At 45.7% G+C, this 23,770-nt stretch overlaps 1 protein-coding gene across 1 annotated transcript in view; it reads right to left on the bottom strand.

Annotated features, from left to right (window-relative positions):
• MYO5C (myosin VC) overlaps window positions 1-19,838 on the bottom strand; it is a 118,577-nt gene extending 98,739 nt beyond the window's left edge. Inside the window, exons 1-2 of the mRNA XM_019967848.2 lie at window positions 19,535-19,838; window positions 1,957-2,067 (exon numbers count right to left, since the gene is read on the bottom strand). Coding sequence (XP_019823407.2) covers window positions 1,957-2,067; window positions 19,535-19,561 — 138 coding nt within the window. The 5' untranslated portion in view covers window positions 19,562-19,838. The remainder of the gene's footprint in view (window positions 1-1,956; window positions 2,068-19,534) is intronic.
• Between the last annotated feature and the right edge of the window lie 3,932 nt (window positions 19,839-23,770).

The following is a 23,770-nucleotide window of genomic DNA, read 5'->3' as shown; positions in this document are numbered from 1 at the left end:
TCTTGTGGGTCTTGTAGGTGTCAGAGCATTAAGGGCCCTTTTCACCACCTGTTCTACCTTCCTGTACTTTCATTTCTCAGTTTTGGGAAGGGACTTGAGCAAAGTCACCCAGCAGGCTTGCTTCTCTTCCACCTTCCCGGGCTGCCTTCCTTCCCAGAAAGGCACAAGGTGAAAAGGCGAGCCAGCTGCCCCTTAGCAAGAACCTGCTCTGCAGCCCCTGGGCCAAGTACTCTGCACTGGTTTCCCCTTGATTCTCAAAACTGCTCTCCAAGGAGGGCTTGGCATCCCAAACCAAGACTTAAGGAGACAGATTCAGAGGGGTAAAGATCCTTGTCCAAGGTCACTCAGTTAACATGCGTCTGGCTGACTCTGAGGCCTGTGTCGTGATGCCTCCAGTCAGTGCTGGCAGGGGGTTTGACTTGTTGGGCCGTTTTCCATAAGGAGAGCAGCTCGGAGCACTCCAGGACGACTGGGCACAGGGCCCCAGAGCAGCTGCCTGCTCATTATCAGTGCAGTTATGTTATGGACCTGCCCCAAGCAGGCTATTCTTAACCTACACACTTTCAAGAATAAGATAAAGAAAAGTGCTACTCGTTTATAATTTTTTACTTTTCCTGAGTTTTTCTGTTTTCTATTTTAAATCAACAACCTCCTTTTCCAGTTCAGCCACTGTGTGTGTGCACACGTGTACATTTTATGTGTAAAAGAAACAGAGAGGGAAAGACAAATGGAACAGACAGTCTTTGGGGGAGGGGGGAAATGTGAATGTGAAGAACATGGAGAATGGAGACAGAGGTGACATTTTCTTACACAAAGCAGGCTTTGTCCTTCATGGTGTAGACAATGGGTTAAATAAAGCACAGTGTGGCCGCCTATTACCTTACCTGCCTCTCCCCCTCCTCCTCCATCCGGGCAGCTGGTTCAGGGCCAGGAATGTGGCCACCTGAAGCCCTGCTCATGTTACTAAAGCAGCACACTGCCACTGCAGCTGCCGCCCTGAGATTTTTCTCTCCAAAGCCATCTGATCCCTAATCAGATGACTGAGACTCAACAACTGCCCCCCAGGAGTATCTGCTGGGAATGGGAAGGCTAAGTGGAAAGAACAGCATCTCAGCCTCATCCCCTGCACCTGCATATGCCCCCAAGCATGATCTCACCTGATCTCCAGCAGCCCTGTGAGGTCCCGCTGCTGCTAACTTCAGCTGACACATGACGAAGGTGAGGAGTCACGGGCACAGACTTAGTGAGTGGCTGTGGTAGGACTTGAATCCAGATAGTCTGATTATAGAGCATGTGCCCTTTTTAAACTGCTTTGTCTCCCTTCCCAGAATCTCAGGAAATGACCCCCGAATCCAGGTCCATCTGACTGATGGGCAATATCGTGTTCTGTCTCTTAAGAGACATTTCCATACCTTGGAAATCCACTTTAATATTCACGTGATATTCCCCAGACTAACTCCCACATCCAGATAGATCATGAAAATCCTTTGTCCAGCTCTGCACCCAAAGACTTGATTCTAAAAACCTAAGGTCAGCCTAGCTGTGAATCTAGTAAGATGTCTTTATAGCTCAACAACTCAAATAACTTCCTCTCCAAGTTTCTCATCTTCACCCAGTCTCTCTGCTGAGACTCATAAAACCAAAATAAAATCGTATTTCAGCATCCTCCCAACATTGCTGAATCCCCAGAAAGGCAGCACAGAACACAGACCTATCCACTGTTTCTCACTCCAGAGAGAGACTCAGCTGATGTAGGAAACTTGATATCTTAAGGTAGTGTGGGGTGGGGGCAGGGCAGGCGGGAGGGGCATAAGAACACAGCTGGATCCACAGCAGCAGCTGCCCCTCACGTGCCCACCCATGGGCTGCACCCACAGCAACATTTGCCTGTCCCTCCTGTACACACCCACAGCTCCGCTTTTATACATACAGGTAGCCAGGACCAAGGACCCTCACCGTTCCATCCTCCAGCAGGAGTTGCAAAACTTTGTCACCAACTCTATAGTCCTTTGCTATTTCAGCAGACTTCCAAACTTCTTCAGAATCAGGAATCCAAACCCTGTTGTACTGACCAAGAGAATAAGACAGGTTTAATTTCAGCACTTTAAAAGCAAAATACAAATTGTTAGATGACTAGACTCAGGGAAAGTTTTCTCTGTTCACTTATGTCAGTAATGTTGGGCTGGATGAAGCACAAGCTGGAATCAAGATTGCTGGGAGAAATATCAATAACCTCAGATATGCAGATGACACCACCCTTATGGTAGAAAGTGAAGAACTAAAGAGCCTCTTGATGAAAGTGAAAGAGGAGAGTGAAAAAGTTGGCTTAAAGCTCAACATTCAGAAAACGAAGATCATGGCATCTGGTCCCATCACTTCATGGCAAATATATGGCGAAACAGTGAAAACAGTGGCAGATTTTATTTTTGGGGCTCCAGATGGTGACTTCAACCATGAAATTAGAAGACATTTGCTCCTTGGAAGAAAAGTTAGGACCAACCTAGACATCATATTCAAAAGCAGAGACATTACTTTGCCAACAAAGGTCCATCTAGTCAAAGCTATGGTTTTTCCATTGGTCATGTATGGATGTGAGAGTTGGACCACAAAGAAAGCTGAGCACGAAAGAATTGATGCTTTTGAACTGTAGTGTTGGAGAAGACTGTTGAGAGTCCCTTGGACTGCAAGGAGATCCAACCAGTCCATTCTGAAGGATCAGCCCTGGGATTTCTTTGGAAGGAATGATGCTAAAGCTGAAACTCCAGTACTTTGGCCACCTCATGTGAAGAGTTGACTCATTGGAAAAGACTCTGATGCTGGGAAAGATTGAAGGCGAGAGGAGAAGGGAACAACAGAGGATGAGATGGTTGGATGGCATCACCGACTCAATGAACATGAGTTTGAGTAAACTCTGGGAGTTGGTGATGGACAGGAAAGCCTGGCATGCTGCAGTCCATGGGGTCGCAGAGTCAGATATGACTGAGTGACTGAATTGAACCAAAGTTCATTAGAAATACTTTTACCTAATTTTTGCTTGTGATGTAATTTTTGAAAGTGAAAGTTGCTCAGTTGTGTCCAACTCTTTGCAATCCCATGGACGATACAGTCTATGGAATTCTCCTGGCCAGAATACAGGAGTGGGCAGCTTTTCCCTTCTCCAAGGGACCTTCCCAATCCAGAAATCAAGCCCAGGTCTCCCACATTGCAGGCAGATTCTTCACCAGCTGAACTTTTAAAATGTATTTATTGGCTGTGCTGGGTCTTCATTGCCATGTGGGCTTTTCTGTAACTGTGGAGGGCAGGGGCTACTCTCTAGCTGCAGTGCACAGGTTTCTCAGTGTGGTGGTTTCTCTTGCTGCAGAGCACAGGCTCTAGGGCACTCAGACTACAGTAGTTGCAGCTCCTGGACTCTAAAGCACAGGCTCAATAGTTGTGGTGCATGAGCCTAGCTGCTCTGCAGCATGCGGGATCTTCCCGGATCAGGGATCAAACCCGTGTCTCCTGCACTGGCAGGCAGATTCTTTACCACTGAGCTGCCAGGAAAGCCCCTGAGGTAATTTTTAGTGTATCTGCAACGCACCAGGTCTAGCTGCTTCATGTCACAAGTACCAGAATTCCCAAAGCCTCCTGAATATATCTTGAAAAGAAAAGGAAAGCCTGGGAGGGGAAATCCGTGAGTCCCTCAGTGGGAAGATCTGAGCACTGTGACATGAATTGGAGCAGAGGGATTTGTTTCATCACTAATGGACTATGTGGCTCTGGGCCAGACACTTTTCCTGCTCACTTTTCTCATCTGCAAAATGGGCACAAGACCTACTTCATAGGTTTGCCAGGAAAATTAAATAAGACTGTGTAGCTGTGTAGTTGATGGCACTTTGTAAAATGCTGTGGAAGTCTTGTTACAGCGGTGTTACCACAGTCTTACTGCACTGGTCAGCAGCCAGGGATTCCCTCCATGGGAAGTGCAGAAGTTCCAAGCTCAGTTTCCCACCTGGCTCTGTGCTGATGTACAAGTCCTTAGGCTTTTGAACCACACTGCTATGTACTGAATTGTTCCCACTCCCCAGACTTCATATGTTGAAGCCTTAAACCATATGTGAGTGTAGTTGGAGACAGGGTCTTTAAGAGGTATAATTAAGGCTAAATGAGGTAACAACGCCCTGGTCTGATAGGATTAATGTCATAAGAAGAAGGGATACAACAGAGTTTGCAAACACACTCTCTCTACCTGCATGCACAAAAAGAAAGGTTATGGGAGTTCACAGTGAGAAGACAGCTGTCTGCACCAAACAGAAGACCCTCACCAGACACCAACCCTGCCAACACCTTGATCGGGGGCTGTCCAGCTTCCTGAACTGTGAGAAAATATTAATACACCTCTGTTGCTGAAACACCCAGTCTATGGTATGTTATCACAATGTAACAATTCACACTCATAAATTGGGAAGCAGGCAGCCTCACTCGCCAGAATTCACCAGTGGTTCCTGAATGCTGCTTGAGATAAACACAAAGTGACTGCCATGTCCCTACCAGGCAGCTGTGATAGGACTCTACGAGCCATTCGTCTCTCTCCTCCATGCGTGCTGTCAGCATCATACACTGACTGCTTTTGCTCTGACCGGGACCCCACATCTCACATTCTTCTGTGGTCATCCATTCATTTATTTGTTCTTTACTCTATTGTTCATTCATCTATCTAGCCATTAATTTACAGATTCAACACCTAGGCAACTATCATGTATGTGTCTGGCACAGTGCTGGTTTGTCAACATGGTTTTTTTTGCTAACTCAGCCAATCTCTAACCTAGAGCTGTATGTGCATATGTGTATATTTGCATCTCTCTGCTCACATATCAGTGGTTTCTAGCAATGGGGTACCCCTACGGGATACCCCTCTACCCTGAGACATAACCAGGCCAAAGGGAACAAGAATTGGGAAGCACTCACATGGAGACATGAAGCAGCACTTAGAAAAATTCCTGAATCCAGAAGCTGGATAGCTCATAACCCATCCCAGATCTAGATGAAGCCTAATAGGCCATCCAGCATCTAACCCTCATTTCCCAGAGAAAACTAGCCTCAGGGACTCCAGGTTCCCCAGAAGCAGACCTGAGATGAGCAACCAGTTCAGGCTGGTGCCTACAGTGGCACCCTGTTCTACCTCCTTATACTCACAGGCCAAAGGAATGCTGGTCCTCTGGCATTGTCCCTCACCAGGACAGATGGACTGTCTGAAGGTAATTGTCAAGTGTGTAAATTCTTGTAACAGGCAATGTTTGTGCCTGTAGGAGAAAAAGTCAAGGCACTTTTGCCTAAGTGCCTGCCATCCTGCTGAGTATAGTCCCTGGTCACTGAACTGGCACTGGCACCACCCTTGACTCTGGGGACAGTCACGCACAAGACACTGTCCTCTGTGAACCTCTGCTTCTGGACAGCTGAGAAGGCAAATGTCATGACCAAACGATGGCTTGGTCTGAACACGTGGCCCATGGTCTGCTGGTGCCTTTCCACCATGGGGAAATATTTCCTTAGGTTGAGAGATCATACTTATTTCAGTTATATAAAATTCTGGGCAATAATTATGACTTTTCATTCTTCTTCACTATGATTTTATATATTCTCTGTTTTTGCATATTTTACTTTTATAAGTAATATAAATCAGAATATATCATCTTTAAAGGCAAATATGGGACTTCCCTGGCAGTGTGTAAGACTTCTGCAAGGGGCAGGTTCGACCCCTGGTCAAGCAACTAAGGTCCTGCATGTGTGCATCATGGCCAAAACAAAACAAGGCAAAAATTAAAAATATGTTTACAAAAAGACTTGTACGTGAACATTTCATAGTAACTTTATTCATAACTGCTGAAAATTAGACTCTGTGTCCACTCTGTGTCCATGAGAATAAAAAAACATAAAACTGTGGTATCTTCATACAATTGGCTACTACTTACCAATAAAAATACTTAACTACTGATATAAGCAAGAACATGAGTGAATCTCCAAGTGTTAGACTGAGTTAAAGAAGCTGTACACAAATGAGTACATTCTGTATGACTCCTTTAAATGTAGTATTAGAACAAGTAAAACAAATATAATGTGGAGAAAAACTGAGAACAATAGTCGCCTCCAGGTATGGTGGGTCCAGGGAGGTACTCTTGTGGGCAATGGCAACATTTTGTACCTTGAAGGGGTTTTGGTTAATAGGTGTTACCACTTTTCAAACCTCAGAGGATGTACACTTAAGATTGGTACATTTTGTTGTCTGGAAATTTTACATGAAGAACTAAACAAATATGGAACTCTTGGAAATTCCCTGGTGGTCCAGTGGTTAGGACTTGGCACTTTCGTTGCCATCACTCAGGTTTAATCCCTGGTCGGAGAACTAAGACGCTGCAAACCATGTGGTGTGGCCAAAACCCAAAACCTGAATATGCAACTCTGAACAATGTGCATACTGGAATATTGAGGAGGACACATACTGATGTATGCAATTACCCTAAAATGCTTCCCAAAATAAGATGGGCTGAGGAGTGGACAGAAGTATAAAAAGATGCACAGATGCATTACAACAAATACAGTCAAATATTCATACTGCAATCTAGGTGGTGGGACAGAGGCTGACTGTAAAGTTTTTTCAACTCTTTTATATACTTTAAATTTTCATAATAAGTTGTTGAGGGAAATAAAGAATAAGTATAAAACAAAGTTTCAGGTACTAGGACTAGATTAGGACAAAGCTGGCTGAGAAGCACATTTATTAATCTATTAGTTAATATAAGCTACCTCACTTATCAAACAAAAATGTATGTATATCATTGATTTGATATCAATCATGACTCCCTAAGTTGTCTGGGTTGCTTTAATTCTTGACAGCTAGCTAAGAGTAGGAGCTTGCTGAAATGTGGCATGGGGTGAGTAATATTTGTGAGTGGGGTGGGGTGGGTGGGAGGGAAACAGAGAGAGAGAGAAAATGGAAGAATGACCCAGCAGGGACTTCCCTGGCGGTCCAGTGGCTAGCAATTCCACACTCCCAACGCAGGGGGCTGGGGGTCAGGGAACTAGATCCCACATGCCACAACTAAGAGTTCACATGCCAGAACTAAAGGATTCCAGTGCTGCAACAAAGATCGAAGATGCTACATGCCACAGATAAGACCCAGTGCAGCCAAATAAATAACTAAATATTAAAGAGAAAGAAAGAATGACTTGGCAGGGACTTCCCTGGTGGTCCAGTGGTTAAGACTCCATGCACCCAATACAGGGGGCTGGGGTTCCATCCCTGATTAGGGAACTACATACCATATGCTGCAACTAAGACCCAGCACAGACAAATAAATAAACAAATATTAAAAAAGAATGACCTGGCAGGTGATGACACACACTTGAAATACACACCCAGGCAAACAGGTGGACAGAAGCCTCACAAGCAGACACCCACACCCACACTCCACACATACTTGTAGCCATGGGCTACTGTTTTTCACATCAGATCTGCTATCGAAAACATTATTACTAACTTTATAAAACTGAAATTTTTATAATAAAATTTTTTTTATTATAAAATAAATCACTAATATTTTTATGATAAAAATAATTTGAGACTATCCCATTTATCAAGAGTTGGCCACTATAGAATTTTATAGCTGAAAGGGTCCCGGGAGATTGTCTTTTCCAAGTTGTCAGTCAAAGTTCTTTTTAGAGATCGCTTCAAACGAAATGGTGGTAGCCTACCATGTTCTGCAGCTGAGGTCCCCCAGGCCTTTCCATGGAATCCTTGGGCTCTGAGAAGTGATGCAAAAATCACTAAACCAACCCAAGCCCTTTGTTTAACTGATTCCCAAACTCCAGCCCAGAGAGGTCAGTAACTCGCCAAATACCACACAGAGCATCTCAAAGGCCAGGACTCCAGGGAGCCAAAGCTTGGGACTCCTTCTTTGAACTACTTGTTAATTAAATGAGCCTGCCTAGAAAATAATCCTGAACTCTCAACGCAACCGTCTCCTTGAGAGTGCACAGGCTGGTTTGTTTTAGCTCAAAGTAGCATGAAATGTAACAGGTCGCGTGAAACCAAAGTCTGTTTTTCTCCAGCAAGAACACAAATGTCCTCCTCAGCCCCGGACCCCCGGGCTGCCCACACCCCACCAAGCCTGGTGTCTCCGCCGGCAAGGCTATCAGCTGTTTAGAGCCCCGCAGCTGAGACCCAACCTGGTAAGTAAACAGCCCAAGTTTACCCAGTTCCACCTCAGTTACACCCATTAGGTCCCGCCCTCCTGCCGCACATTCCTCGACCCACAAGGCCACACTTCAAAGCAGGAGAGCTACCTTTGCAGCGTTTGGACAAACACTGTGACTAGCTCTCATATGATCTCCTCAGGATGGCTCCTTCCTATTAGGGCAGGTGCCCCCGGACTCAGGCACCTGCCAAGCCCTCCAGGGCCACCTGCAGTGGGGCCGGGAGAGAGGAGAGGCCTACCTCCCGCAGAGGGAAATCATGCTGTGCCCCAGCCCAGAGAGAAGGCAATGGCAACCCACTCCAGTACTCTTGCCTGGAAAATCCCATGGATGGAGGAGCCTGGTAGGCTGCAGTCCATGGGGTCGCTAAGAGTTGGACACGACTGAGCGACTTCACTTTCACACATTGGAGAAGGAAATGGCAACCCACTCCAGTGTTCTTGCCTGAAGAATCCCAGGGACGGGGGAGCCTGGTGGGCTGCCATCTATGGGGTCGCACAGAGTCAGACATGACTGAAGTGACTTAGCAGCAGCCAGCCCAGGAGGCTGGGGAAGGAGGCAAAGGCTTCAGGAGTCCTGACCCTCAGGAAGTGACACGTCCCCAGGGACAGGCTGCATCCTTCCCCCCACCTGCTCATGCCTCCTGCCCATGTAAGGGATCTACCAGCATCAGGCACTGAATGGCTTGGAGACTTTACTCGGCATGTAGGGTGCTGGGGGTCTTCTTCCTCGCCACTCTCTGAACTGGAAGGGGGTCTCCCACTCTCGGTCAGCCAGGCCAGAGCAGTGGCCCCATACTCCCTCTCCTCTCCTCCTCCACCTCAGCCATTCCTCCAGGCTCCTTTCAGCTCCCCAGCCTCCTCCCGTGTCTCCCAAGGTCCTTGTGGCCTCTCCTCAAGACAGACTGTTTCTGGAGCCTTTCAGCCATGCCCACAGCTTCCACCCCCGGCACCATGGAGTTCTTCCAGCCCAGGTCTCTCAGTGGGTCTAGACCACATTTCCACCTGTCTCCCATACGTCACCCCTTAAATGTCTTCTGACACACAACTGCCGGGCTCAAGTGATCACTACACCAGCCTCAAATGCGATCTTCCTCCTCAGTTCTCTTACTCCTCAAATCAGAAACCTGGGACACTGCTGGGCACCCCCACCTGCCTTCCCTTCCCCCCTAACAATCTAGTGGACACCAGGTGCTAGAAGGCCTACGTCTTAAACAGGGCTCACCTGTGTGCCCCATCCACTCCCCCATGCCACGGCCACCAATCGCTTCCCCTGTGCTGCCCCCACCACTCTCCCGACGGGTCCCACAGCCTGCTGAGTGCTTCCTCCACCAGGCTGAACGCAGGGTTTCTGTGGACACACAGAGTCCTTTCCCCACACCTGAATTTCCATGAGTGGGGCCCAGCAAGATGAAGACTAGAAGTGCCCCCTGATGGATGGTGGTACACATCAGGCCTGGGAACCACTGTCAAGCCAGTTCTCCTACTCAGGCCTCACTCACCTTCATTTTCAGTCCATCCCCTGCTTGCTGCCACGAGAACCACGAGCAGACTGTGGAACATGCCAAACTCTTCTGGCTCTTTGCTGTGCACTTTCTGTTCCTCCACCCACAGTGTCACCCGTCGTCCCCCCTGCAGTGAGCAACTGCTCTGAGCAGTCGGAGTCAGTTCAAGACTCCCACATGTGGTAGCTCCCCCCGACCCCCCACTATACCTTCCACCCAGGCAGGACTGGATGCTTCCTATTCAGAGCTCTCTCTGCCCCTTCCCCAGGTTTCTGGTAGCTTCCCTTCTCCACCACTGGCATGTGAGCTTCAGGAGCCTTGTCTCTGTGCCCTGGAACTCAGTACAGTGATCTCCCCATAGCTAGTGTAAAACATAAAAATTTATGAACAAAAATTCAAATTCCAAGTAGTTTGCACAAATAAACTTGGTATTTTAGTCTTTACACCCTCCTTTTTATACTCTTTTGAACTACTCATATATAATTTAATTTTTTCTTTTTTGGCCACGCCATGCAATATGCAGGACCTTAGTTTCCCAACCAGGGATTGAACCCACACCGCCCGTATCGGGAGCGTGGACTCCTAACCACTGGACTGCCAAGGAAATCCCTAAACTGTTCATATATAATACAATAGATAAATATAATATGATAGATAAATCTAATTTTCCAGAGTGGTTAATGATATATAGAAGTCTAAAACTGTTTAGAATACCCAAATGGAAATTACTCAACTCAGTTTTGACCTTATTTTAGACTGAGGCCCTGGGCTGCATTTCTCTTGACCTTGCATATCTGAGTCTCAGCAGAACTTCTGTGAAGATGCCTTGTGAATTCCTCAAGCTCAAAAAAGAGAAAGAGATGGGTAAAGGATAATGTAACTTGTGAATCTGCGGCTAAGACCTGAGTCCTGATTAATTAGAAAGAGCAATTTAAGGTCTTTAGAAGCATGCTATAAAGCTCTACTGCTGCACCCTGCATTCATCACTGTCACCAATATCTTAGATAAAAAAACCAGAACACGTGTATCAAATATGCACATTAAATGATGAGCTAAAGATGATCAAGATTAAAAAAAAATTTTTTTTAAGATTCAAAAAGGTTTTGATAAGCTGCAGAACACTGAACAACAAGATGGAAAATTAAACAGGAATAAATGTAACATCCAATGGTTAGGTACCAAAAATTAACTGTATTACAATAGGATTAATATTAAAAAAAAAAAACTAACCTCTATTAAGCATTATGTGTCAGGTATTGTGCTAGGGATTTTATATAAGTTATTTATTGACTTGTGTAAAAATCAATGAAAATGACTGTCAAGACTTAAATCCGTTCTATGGGTGTGGAAACTCAGCGAAGTTAAGTAACTTGGTCAATGTCATCCAGTTAGGAAGCAGCGGAGCCAAGACTTAACCCAGTCACCTTGTCAGTGCGTTCCAGGAGCAGCACACAGCAGCTCTGCTTAAAACCAACAGAACACGACTTAATGCTCGCCTGCACAGAGGGCTGCTCACAGAGGCTGCAGCCCTACGAGTTCCACAGTCCTCTGGCTGAGCAGGCCAGACCTGGAGAGCTGTGCCACTAAGATGGGCATCAAGAAATTGAAAATGTTCCAGAGGAAGGTGGCCTTGATGGTGACAGGTCTGGAATGACACTGTAAGAAAGAGTTTGGTAGCAGTGTCACTCTGCTCACGCTCTCTCAGTCCTGCCCACACCTCATTCTAAAGAGTTCCATGTCTCAACTCCTGCCACCCTGCCTCAGGTCCACCAGTCCCTTCTGAAGCTATTCCATGCCTGGTGCCTTTCTTATATCTTCAAATTTCAGTCTTCTACCAGTTCCATACCTTCAGTCTGTGATCATGCCCAGGTGTCCCCTCTTGCCCTCACAGTTTTACTAAAAGAGAAGCAATGCCAAGGACATCCTGGAGGCCGAACCTAAAGATACTTCCTCAGCCTTCATTCTCCTTGACTCCTCTGCAGCTAGAGAACTGACTGCCGAATTGTTACTGATATACATGGTCTCCATACTTTGCATATTTTGTTTATGATCACACAGCGGATACATTCTTGTGTCTTCATTTTACCATGTTGTTACGAACTCTTCATAAGTAGCATTTTCAATGGCTTCATACTATTCTTTTTTCTGTAATTCACTTAACTCTAGCCCTATGCTGGACATTGGGATTGGTTCCATTTTAGTTACCAGAAGTAATTAGAATAACTAATTAGTTATTAGAAGGTTATTTGATCTGATAAATAACCAGATGTTGGAGGAGGTAGCCATGAAATGGATGGACTTTCCAAAACTCCTCTGTGTTGTGGGGAGAAAGGTCAGATCCCTTGAAGAAACTGAAGATGATGAAGGCGGTTGAATAGGTGGTAACAGTAGGATGTATTAAGAAGACAGGCTTTTAATCCTAGTTTGATTGCTTCTATGGAACCTTAGGCAACTTACTTGATGCTACTGCTAAGTCGCTTCAGTCGTGTCCGACTCTGTGCGACCCCATAGACCGCAGCCCACCAGGCTCCCCAGTCCCTGGGATTCTCCAGGCAAGAACACTGGAGTGGGTTGCCATTTCCTTCTCCAATGCATGAAAGTTTGAGTGATTTGTAAAAATTGGATAGCAATATCTAACACATCAGATCAGATCAGACCAGATCAGTCGCTCAGTCGTGTCCGACTCTTTGCGACCCCATGAATCGCAGCACGCCAGGCCTCCCTGTCCATCACCAACTCCCGGAGTTCACTCAGACTCACGTTCATCGAGTCAGCGATGCCATCCAGCCATCTCATCCTCTGTCGTCCCCTTCTCCTTCTGCCCCCAATCCCTCCCAGCATCAGAGTCTTTTCCAATGAGTCAACTCTTCACATGAGGTGGCCAAAGTACTGGAGTTTCAGCCTTAGCATCATTCCTTCCCAAGAAATCCCAGGGCTGATCTCCTTCAGAATGGACTGGTTGGATCTCCTTGCAGTCCAAGGGACTCTCAAGAGTATTCTCCAACACCACAGTTCAAAAGCATCAATTCTTCGGCACTCAGCCTTCTTCACAGTCCAACTCTCACATCCATACATGACCACAGGAAAAACCACAGCCTTGACTAGACGAACCTTTGTTGGCAAAGTAATGTCTCTGCTTTTGAATATGCTATCTAGGTTGGTCATAACTTTCCTTCCAAGGAGTAAGCGTCTTTTAATTTCATGACTGCAATCACCATCTGAAGTGATTTTGGAGCCCAGAAAAATAAAGTCGGACACTGTTTTCACTGTTTCCCCATCTATTTCCCATGAAGTGGTGGGACCGGATGCCATGATCTTCGTTTTCTGAATGTTGAGCTTTAAGCCAACTTTTTCACTCTCCACTTTCACTTTCATCAAGAGGCTTTTGAGTTCCTCTTCACTTTCTGCCATAAGGGTGGTGTCATCTGCATATCTGAGATTATTGATATTTCTCCTGGCAATCTTGATTCCAGTTTGTGTTTCTTCCAGTCCAGCGTTTCTCATGATGTACTCTGCATAGAAGTTAAATAAACAGGGTGACAATATACAGCCTTGACGAACTCCGTTTCCTATTTGGAACCAGTCTGTTGTTCCATGTCCAGTTCTAACTGTTGCTTCCTGACCTGCCTCAAGAGGCAGATCAGGTGGTCTGGTATTCCCATCTCTTTCAGAATTTTCCACAGTTTATTGTGATCCACACAGTCCAAGGCTTTGGCATAGTCAATAAAGCAGGGATAGATGTTTTCCTGGAACTCTCTTGCTTTTTCGATGATCCACCAGATGTTGGAAATTTGATTTCTGGTTCCTTTGCCTTTTCTAAAACCAGCTTGAACATCAGGAAGTTCACGGTTCACATATTGCTGAAGCCTGGCTTGGAGAATTTTGAGCATTACTTTACTAGTGTGTGAGATGAGTGCAATTGTGTGGTAGTTTGAGCATTCTTTGGCATTGCCTTTCTTTGGGATTGGAATGAAAACTGACCTTTTGCAGTCCTGTGGCCACTGCTGAGTTTTCCAAATTTGCTGGCATATTGAGTGCAGCACTTTCACAGCATCATCTTTCAGGATTTGGAATAGCTCCACTGGAATTCCATCACCTCCACTAGCTTTGTTCGTAGTGATGCTTTCTAAGGCCCACTTGACTTCACATTCCACGATGTCTGGCTCTAGGTCAGTGATCACACCATTGTGATTATCTGGGTCGTGAAGATCTTTTTTGTACAGTTCTTCTGTGTATTCTTGCCATCTCTTCTTAATATCTTCTGCTTCTGTTAGGTCCATACCATTTCTGTCCTTTATCAAGCTCATCTTTGCATGAAATGTTCCTTTGGTATCTCTGATTTTCTTGAAGAGATCCCTAGTCTTTCCCATTCTGTTGTTTTCCTCTATTTCTTGCATTGATCGCTGAAGAAGGCTTTCTTATCTCTTCTTGCTATTCTTTGGAACTCTGCATTCAGATGCTTATATCTTTCCTTTTCTCCTTTGCTTTTCGCTTCTCTTCTTTTCACAGCTATTTGTAAGGCCTCCCCAGACAGCCATTTTGCTTTTTTGCATTTCTTTTCCATGGGGATGATCTTGATCCATGTCTCCTGTACAGTGTCACGAACCTCATTCCATAGTTCATCAGGCACTCTATCTATCAGATCTAGGCCCTTAAATCTATTTCTCACTTCCACCGTATAATCATAAGGGATTTGATTTAGGTCATACCTGAATGGTCTAGTGGTTTTCCCTACTTTCTTCAATTTCAGTCTGAATTTGGCAATAAGGAGTTCATGGTCTGAGCCACAGTCAGCTCCTGGTCTTGTTTTTGCTGACTGTATAGAGCTTCTCCATCTTTGGCTGCAAAGAATATAATCAATCTGATTTTGGTGTTGACCATCTTTTGATGTCCATGTATAGAGTCTTCTCTTGTGTTGTTGGAAGAGGGTGTTTGTTATGACCAGTGCATTCAGATTAAATGAAAGATGCTCTGAGGATAAAGTTCACAAACCTCTGAGGATGGCATCTGGCACATAAGAAGTAGTCAGTGACTATAAGATAAAAGTAACCATGATCCACACCATCTTTGTCATGCCCATAGCTCTTTCTGAAAGCAGAAAAACTCATTCATGCATGCACACATCAAACATTTACTGAGTCCTTACTGCTCCCTGTTCTCTAGAAACTCTTGGTCAACAGGGGAGAAAGAGTTAAGGAGCTGCTACATCATCATGAAATGTGCCTGGATGGAGGGACTGGCTGCAAAAATTTCTCAGAAGAGGCACTGCTCAACAATGTGAATTAACCTCAACAAGAGGTTAATATCCAAAATACACAAGTACCCCATACAACTCAAAATAAAATAAACAACCCAATGAAAAAATGGGCAGAAGACATCAATAGACATTTGTCCAAAGAATACATACAGATGGGCAATGGGCACATGAAAAGATGCTTGATGCTGCTAATTATTAGCAATTAATTAATAATGATTGGGCTTCCCTGGTTGGCTCAATGGTAAAGAATCTGTCTGCCAATGCAGGAGACAGAGGAGATGTGGTTTCAATCCCTGGGCTGGGAAGATGCCTCGGAGGAAATGGCAACTCACTTTAGTATTCTTGCCTGGGAAATCCCATGGACAGAGGAGCCTGGCAGGCCACCGCCCATGGGGTCACAAGAGTTGGACACAACTTAGCTACTAAACAACAACTAATAATAATTAATTATTATTATAGAAATGCAAATTAAAACCATAATGAAGTATCGCCTCATAGTGACCATACTGCCCATCATCAAAATGTCTACAACTAATAAATGCAGGAGTGGGTGTGGAAAAAAAAACCTTCTGATACTGTTGGTAGGAATATAAATTGATGGTCACTATGGAAAACAGTATGGAGGTTCCTTAAAAAACTAAAAATAGCACTACCGTATTATTCAGCAATCCCAATCCTCGTCCTATATCCGAAAAAGATGAAAACTCTAATTCAAAAGGATACATGCCCTGCAATGTTCATAGCAGCCCTATTCATAATAGCCAAGACATGGAGACAATCCAGTGCCCATCAACAGATGACTGGCTTAAGAAGATGTGTTTCTCATACACACACACACACACATTCAGCCATAAAAAAAGAATGAAATACTTCCATTTGCAGCAACACAGATGGACCTAGAGAATATCACATTAAGTTGGAGAAAGACAAATATTATACCTTTACATGTATAATCAAAAAAATAATACAAATGGATCTATATACAGAACAGACTCACACGGGAAACAAACGTATGGTTACCAACGGGGGAAAGGAGTGGAGGAGGGAGAGATAAACTAGGAGCACGGGATCAACAGATCCAAACTACTATAGATAAGATAGATAAGCAAAAAGGGTTTACTGTATAACACAGGGAACAACAATCAATATCTTGCACTTGTCTATCAAGGAAAATAATCTGAAAAAAGATATATAACTGAGTAACTTTGCTGTACACCTGAAACGAATACAATATTGTAAATCAACTGTACTTCGATTAAAAAGAGAGAGAGCGATGCGGCACTGCTCAAATTGCATTTGTAAAGGTAAGGCTCCGGTGAGCAGCACAGACAGATACTGTACCAGGGCACAGAGTGGTGAAGCTGCAGGAACGCACTGCAGGGCAGCAGGAAGCCTGGCAAAGCATGAGCCAAGGTAGGAGCTGGCAGGTGGCTCCTGACGATGCGGGGGTTGGGGTGGGGGTGGGGGGGCTTGTGGCTGGTTGCTGAGTCTGAAAGTGACAAGGGCCCCCAGAGTGGCTCAAGTAGAGGATGGCCGGACCGGTTTTTCTCAGAGAGATTTCAAATAGTGGAGCTGCTGAACAGCAACCGCTTTGAACATTTCTAAGGCATATTGCCAAACAGATTTTGAAAAGGGGTGGGTCATTTTACACTCCAACTGTCAGCAACTACTCTCAACACTTTGCCTCGCAGGAGTCTCCTTTCTCAGAACCTCTTCCTGTGGTTCCCACGCCAGGTCTCTTGTGTCCTCCTCCCTGCAGTGGCTCCATCTGCCTCCCCTCAGCCTCCTCTCCCTTTCTGAGGGGATGCAGCCCTAGTGTCCTGTCTTGGCTCTCTTTCACATCTTGCTGAGGCCCTCACTGCCTGGGCTTCAGTGGCTACCTCTGGGCAGAAACTCCTGGCCCATCCTCTACACCAGGCTCCAATCAGCCAGGGCAATGCTCCCAGGAAGCCCCCTCAAACACCTCAGCCTCTGCAGATACAAACCTTGCCTCGTAACTCCCCTAACGTCTCCTCCTCTTGAAGTCCCTGCGTCAACAGCACCATCCTGCTTCCATCATCCAGACTCTAATCTCACGTCGTTCTTGGCTCACCCCTCCCACTCAGAGGCCCTAGCTCAGTCTCTCTTCTTTATCTATCTTAAGCTCTCTGGAATCAGCTTGCATCCTTCACTTCTAATACTGCAGCCCTGATTCTTTCCCGGACATTTAGGATGACCTGAGAACTCAGCTACCTGACTCCAGCCTCTCTCCCACAGGCACAGAGTCCCATGGTCAGTGCTGGCATATCTGACTTCCTAAAACACCCCATTCAAAATCTTCATTGGAGTATGAAGCCCTGACTTAACTCTTTGGCAGTCAAGATTTTCCGCTTCTCAGCCCTACCCTTGAGCAGGCTTTCCAGGCCTCAGCAAATTGAATTCCTCGACAGTACTCACATCTCATTAACCAGAAAATTTCTGGGATTTCCTGGTGGTGCAGTGGATAAGAATCTGGTGATGCAGGGGACATGGGTTTGATCCCGATCCAGAAAGATTCTACATACCAAGGAGCAACTAAACCCATGCGCCACAACTACTGAGCCTGTGCTCTAGAGCCTGGGAGCCCCAACTACTGAGCCCGCATGCTGCAGCTACTGAAGCCTGAGTGCCTAGAACCTCTTCTTTGCAATAAGAGAAGCCACCTCAATGAGAAGCCTGAGCAGCACAATGAAGGGTAGCCCCTGCTCACTGCATCTAGAGAAAGCCCGCACACAGCAATGAAGACCCAGTGCAGCCAAAAATATATAAATTAAATTAAAAAAGAAACCTCCTGGAGGCAAGACTATCACTTAAAATTTTTTTCTACCCGCCCCCCACCCCCAAGCAGGAAGGTGGAGGGAGGGAGTGATAGGGAAGCAAGGGAGAGAGTGTAAGCTTTTGTCTCAGTTTAAAGAAGAACTCTTTAACAAAGCAAGTTCACTAAAACCTAAACAGGGAGCTTCACAGATGGGTAGCTCTGAAACTGACAAAGTGGAGGCTGACTGGCTACCGGGAAGAAAGGTAGCAGCTTACGGACACAGGACTTACTTGGACACAAAATGGGTGGAGATGGCCATCAAGGTGCCCTTCGGCTCTGGGAGTCTCAGTCTTTGTCCATCCAAGCTCACCTCTAGAAAACTCGTCCATAGTAGTTTTTCTACACTGTGCCTGGTACCTGCTGCCGCTGCTGCTGCTAAGTCGCTTCAGTCGTGTCCGACTCTGTGCGACCCCATAGACAGCAGCCCACCAAGCTCCCTGTCCCTGGGACTCTCCAGGCAAGGTACCTAGTAGTTGGTATTTAATAAATATTTCTAGTGTGAGGTACTTGATGACAGGTGTCCTCACATCCCTGTATTTTTGCTTCAAGAAAAATTACTACAAATGGATGAATCAAAATTTTTTTCTCTGTCCTCCAAAGTAGCTTCCAAGAATACTTTTGTTCAAGAATTTTCTTTTACCTTCAATAAGTTGAAGCCCTAAGTAGCATGTTTGAAGATCTGATGACTCACATTCTCCCAGGTAAAACTATTCCAACACTGCCATTTAGAATTCTGGTTAATGGAAATGCATTAGAGGGGGAAATAGTTTGGTTAATTTATATTTTTACTATTAACTAAACAAAGTAGAAGAAAAAAAGTTGCTTAAACAACTAAAACAAATTTACAGCCAGTGCTTATTTCTACAGCAAAAGTGTCTTTTTAAACATAAATCTAGGGCACATGTCAGGGGAAATTGTTGAATTCTAGTCTTTTCCATTTGAATACTGGGGACCAGGGACCACAGATTTCCTCCACTGGGGTAGGGGATGGCTTTATAGCGATTAGAATGGATTTTTTTCAGAAGGGCCAACACTTTCACACTTTTTATCCTAGTATTTAACCAAGCTCATCTCAGAAGATTCTGGGCACCGTGTGGGTATGTTGGCCTTCCTAGACTGGGGTGGGGTTGCGGGGAGGGGTAGGGGGGGAACCCTCTGGTGGCGAAGAGGAGGTTTCAGAGGAATGCTCTGGAGTGATTCCCAGAGTCAGAATGCAGGAATTCTAGAAAACATCCTGAATGCTGCAGTTCCAGCTTCTGTGCCAACGTGCTCAGAGGGGCTCCCAAGAGGAAAGATTATGGATGTTATTATTTGCCCATGTCTGAGGTTTCTAAGTCTCCATGGGCAACTCTGATTCCACCTGTGGCTCAGGAGGAGGGGCAGAGAGGCGCAGGAACAGGACACGCGACCCCCCGGAAACCGAGAAGCTAGGGTCCGGAGCAGCAGCCTCTCGCACTCGGTCTTCCCAGCCCGAGGGGACTCTGGCTGCCGGGGGAGGGGTGGGGAAGAGAGGGCCTTCCCCACGGTCAGGGGCCGGAGCTCTCGAGGGGGCGACGCTCCCCGGACCCGCAGTTCCTCCGCAGCCCCTCCCCGAGGCGAGAACGCCAGGTGCACAGGTTTGGCCCGGCCGCCAGGTACAGTCAGCACTAGCGCCTGCCCGCTGCCCTCCCACGCGCCCTCCCTTAGGTCTGGTCCTCCCGCCTACCTTTGTGTATAGCTCGGCTACCGCCATGGGCAGACAGGGCAGCTCGAGGGCTGCGGAGATGAGAGGCTCGGGGGCTGGGCGGGCGGCTCCGCGGCCCAGCGGAAGGCAACCGTCCTGCAGGCCCAACAAATTACGACCGGATCCTGCTGTGGGAGAAGTTTTCCAGCAGCCGAGAAACTTTCCCGAGTGCTGGCGGCGGGGGAGGAAAGGAGTCCCGGATTGGCCCTTCCCGGCCCACCTGGCGAGGCCTCGCTGTGATTGGCGGGACGGGGGCTGCGGGCGGGGCGCCCCGCCGCCCGGCAGGTTCCCGCGGTTAAGTGGGTCCACCTGGCGGGGTCAGAGAGCGCTCAGCCAAGAACTAGTCCGCTGGGGATTCGCGGGCTCTCAAAGCAGGAAAAAGGTGTGTTCCAAAGCGTTCCCGACCAAGTTTTAGCTTCTTTAGGTCTCTGCGTGCTTAGTGGAAAGAGCATAGGATATAACTATTTGCATAGAAAATCCAGGAGAACCACTAGAACTTGTTAAAGAGTTCAGTCAGGTAACTAGATTCAAAATCAGATGTTAAAATGAATAATTCTCCTGTGTATGATCAATAGCCAGTTAGAAAATATTATAGAAAGATAGAAAACAAGGTATTTGTAATATCAACGAAAACGAAGTATCTGCTGACAAAATCGCACTTTACCTTTGTGGAGAAAATGTTTGAATTTATTTTCAAGGGTCAAAAAGAACATTGGAATGGGGAGTCATGCTGTTTTCATGGCTAGGAATATTTAATATTGTACAGGTGTCAGTTCAGTTCAGTTCAGTCACTCAGTTGTGTCCAACTCTCTGCGACCCCATGAACTGCAGCACACCAGGCCTCCCTGTCCATCACCAACTCCCGGAGTTCACTCAAACTCATGTCCATCGAGTCGGTGATGCCATCCAGCTATCTCATCCTCTGTCGTCTCCTCCTCCTGCCCCCAATCCCTCCCAGCATCAGAGTCTTTTCCAATGAGTCAACTCTTCACATGAGGTGGCCAAAGTATTGGAGTTTCAGCTTTAGCGTCAGTCCTTCCAAAGAACACCCAGGACTGATCTCCTTTAGGATGGACTGGTAGGATCTCCTTGCAGTCCAAGGGACTCTCAGAAGTCTCCTCCAACACCACAGTTCAAAAGCATTAATTCTTTGGCGTTCAGCTTTCTTTACAGTCCAACTCTCACATCCATACATGACCACTGGAAAAACCATAGCCTTGACTAGACGGACCTTTGTTGGCAAAGTAATGCTTCTGCTTTTGAATATACTATCTAGGTTGGTCATAACCTTCCTTCCTTCCAAGGAATAAGTGTCTTTTAATTTCATGGCTGCAATCACCATCTGCAGTGATTTTGGAGCAAAAAAAAATCAAAGTCTGACACTGTTTCCACTGTTTCCCCATCTATTTGCCATGAAGTGATGGGACCAGATGCCATGATCTTAGTTTTCTGAATGTTGAGCTTTAAGCCAACTTTTTCACTTTTCTCTTTCACTTTCATCAAGAGGCTTTTTAGTTCCTCTTTCTGCCATAAGGGTGGTGTCATCTGCATATCTGAGGTTATTGATATTTCTCCCGGCAATCTTGATTCCAGCTTATGCTTCTTCCAGCCCAGCGTTTCTCTTGATGTACTCTGCATATAAGTTAAATAAGCAGGGTGACAATATACAGCCTTGACGTACTCCTTTTCCTATTTGGAACCAGTCTGTTGTTCCATGTCCAGTTCTAACTGTTGCTTCCTGACCCACATATAGGTTTCTCAAGAGGCAGGTCAGGTGGCCTGGTATTCCCATCTCTTTCAATTTTCCACAGTTTATTGTGATCCACACAGTCAAAGGCTTTGGCATAGCGAATAAAGCAGCATTTTAATTACCAGCAAAAAGCACTAAGAGGGGATGCTGCTGCTGCTGCTATGTCACTTCAGTCCTGTCCGACTCTGTGCGACCCCATAGACGGCAGCCCACCAGGCTCCCACCGTCCCTGGGATTCTCCAGGCAAGAACACTGGAGCGGGTTGCCATTTCCTTCTCCAGTGCATGAAAGTGAAAAGTGAAAGTTAAGTCGCTCAGTAAGTGTCCAACTGTTCGTGACCCCATGGACTGCAGCCTACCAGCTCGTCCGTCCATGGGATTTTCCAGGCAAGAGTACTGGAGTAGGGTGCCATTGCCTTCTCCCAAAGTGGCTGTTACAAATAATGCTTCTTTTTTAACAAAGAAATTTAAAGTTATCAGTTTCCTTCTATGATCGGCTTTGGTGACATCTCATATACTTTGACTTCGTTGCATTTTTATTTTGAAAGAAAATGAAGAGTTCAAAATATTTTCTAATTTTCCTTGTGATTTCTTCTTTGTTATTAGAAGCATCTTATTTAATTTCCAAATATTTGCATATTTTGCAAATTTCCTTCTATTTTCTTCTAATTTGATTCTGTTGATTTCTAATTTGCTTCCCTTCTCTACTGTGGTCAGAGAACATTCTTTATGTGATCTCAATATTGTTCAATGTACTAAACTCTTTTCATTGTCTCGCATGTGATTTATTCTGAAGAATGATCAGTATGTACTTTGAAAGAATATAGGTAAAGGGTTCTATAAATGTCAGTTAGATCAAGGTGGTTAATATTGTTTTCAAGTCTTATATATTCTTGCTGATTTTGTCTACTTCAGCTAATTACATGCGTGCGCTCCTTTTCTCTCTTTCCCTCTCTCTGTCTCCCTCCCCCGTATGCTCCTCCACTTTCTTCCCTTCGAGTCTTTGGGTTGGCATGCCCTCACGCTTCAAGGATGGATTCTCCTGCTATCTTCTAAATAAAATAGAGCTGTAACACTGATTTGCCTAAGAGCTATAACACGGTTTGCCCAAGACCCAAGAGCTGTGACGTGCTGAGGGCTTTAATGTCCGTCACTCCAAATCTTTGTTGTGATGAGACAAAGAACCGGGGAGCATACACTCACGCGACATCTATGGTGCCATAACTCGGATTTAACCTGGCTGAACCAACCTCCACGCAGAAGAGGCCATGCACAGCAGGAGCCCAACTCAGTGAAGCTTCTGGCACTAGAGGCAGAAGGCAAAGAAACCCAGAGCAGGGGAAGGCCCATTGTGCCGGAAACCGGGACAGTGAAAAACGAACTCAGCAGAAAGCTCATGCAGCCCAGTCTCAGATTCCAGAAGACCTCTGGTTAAGGTAAGAGGTCCTCGCTCCTATGGCTGGAGGGACTTTTACAATCTCTCATTTCTTGTTTCCTTGAACCTCCCGTGAACAGGTGGGCAGCAGGGGGCACAACTGAGAGACTCTGTTACACAAGCCAGCGGGGGTTCTTCTGTTCTTTCTCTTCTCTGTGCCAAGGATCAGACCAATGAAACTGTGAGCACCGGTCAGATATTTAGCAAATTTTCTGGCAGGCTATGAAGGGGATTGGAGAAGGCAATAGCACCCCACTCCAGTACTTTTTCCTGAAAAATCCCATGGACAGAGGAGCCTGGTAGGCTGCAGTCCATGGGGTTGCTAGAGTGGACACAACTGAGCGACTTCACTTTCACTTTTCACTTTCATGCATTGGAGAAGGAAATGGCAACCCACTCCAGTGTTCTTGCCTGGAGAATCCCAGGGACGGGGACGCCTGGTGGGCTGCTGTCTACAGGGTTGCACAGAGTCGGACACGACTGAAGTGACTTAGCAGCAGCAGAGGCATGATATTGATGGCTACAATTATTATTGCTGTCAATTTATCCTTTCAATTTTGCCAAATTTTACTTCATGTACCTTGGGGTTCTGTTAGGTGTATATAATTTTTAAAAACAGAGAAAACAAAAACAAGGACTCAGGCAAGGCTTATTTCTTTCTCATATATGTATATATTTTAGATTATTTTCTATTATAGATTATTATAAGATATTGAACATAGTGCCTTGTGCTATACAGGAACAGCTACAGTAAATCCTGTTGTTTATCTCTTTTATTTATAATAATAGTTTGTATCTATTAATCCCATAATCCCAATTTACCCATACTTCCTTTCCCCTTTGGTAAACAGAAATTTTCAAATGCAGTACTTGGATGCAATCTCAAAAATGACAGAATGATCTCTGTTCATTTCCAAGGTAAACCATTCAATATCACAGTAATCCAAGTCTATGCCCCGATAGTAACGCTGAAGAAGCTGAAGTTGAATGGTTCTATGAAGACCCACAAGACTTTTTAGAACTAACACCCGAAA

Source organism: Bos indicus, chromosome 10 (assembly GCF_029378745.1).
Source record: "Bos indicus isolate NIAB-ARS_2022 breed Sahiwal x Tharparkar chromosome 10, NIAB-ARS_B.indTharparkar_mat_pri_1.0, whole genome shotgun sequence".
Lineage (NCBI taxonomy): Eukaryota > Metazoa > Chordata > Mammalia > Artiodactyla > Bovidae > Bos > Bos indicus.
The sequence above is the reverse complement of the archived record's forward strand: the minus strand, read 5'-3'. Positions and strand labels throughout refer to the sequence as shown.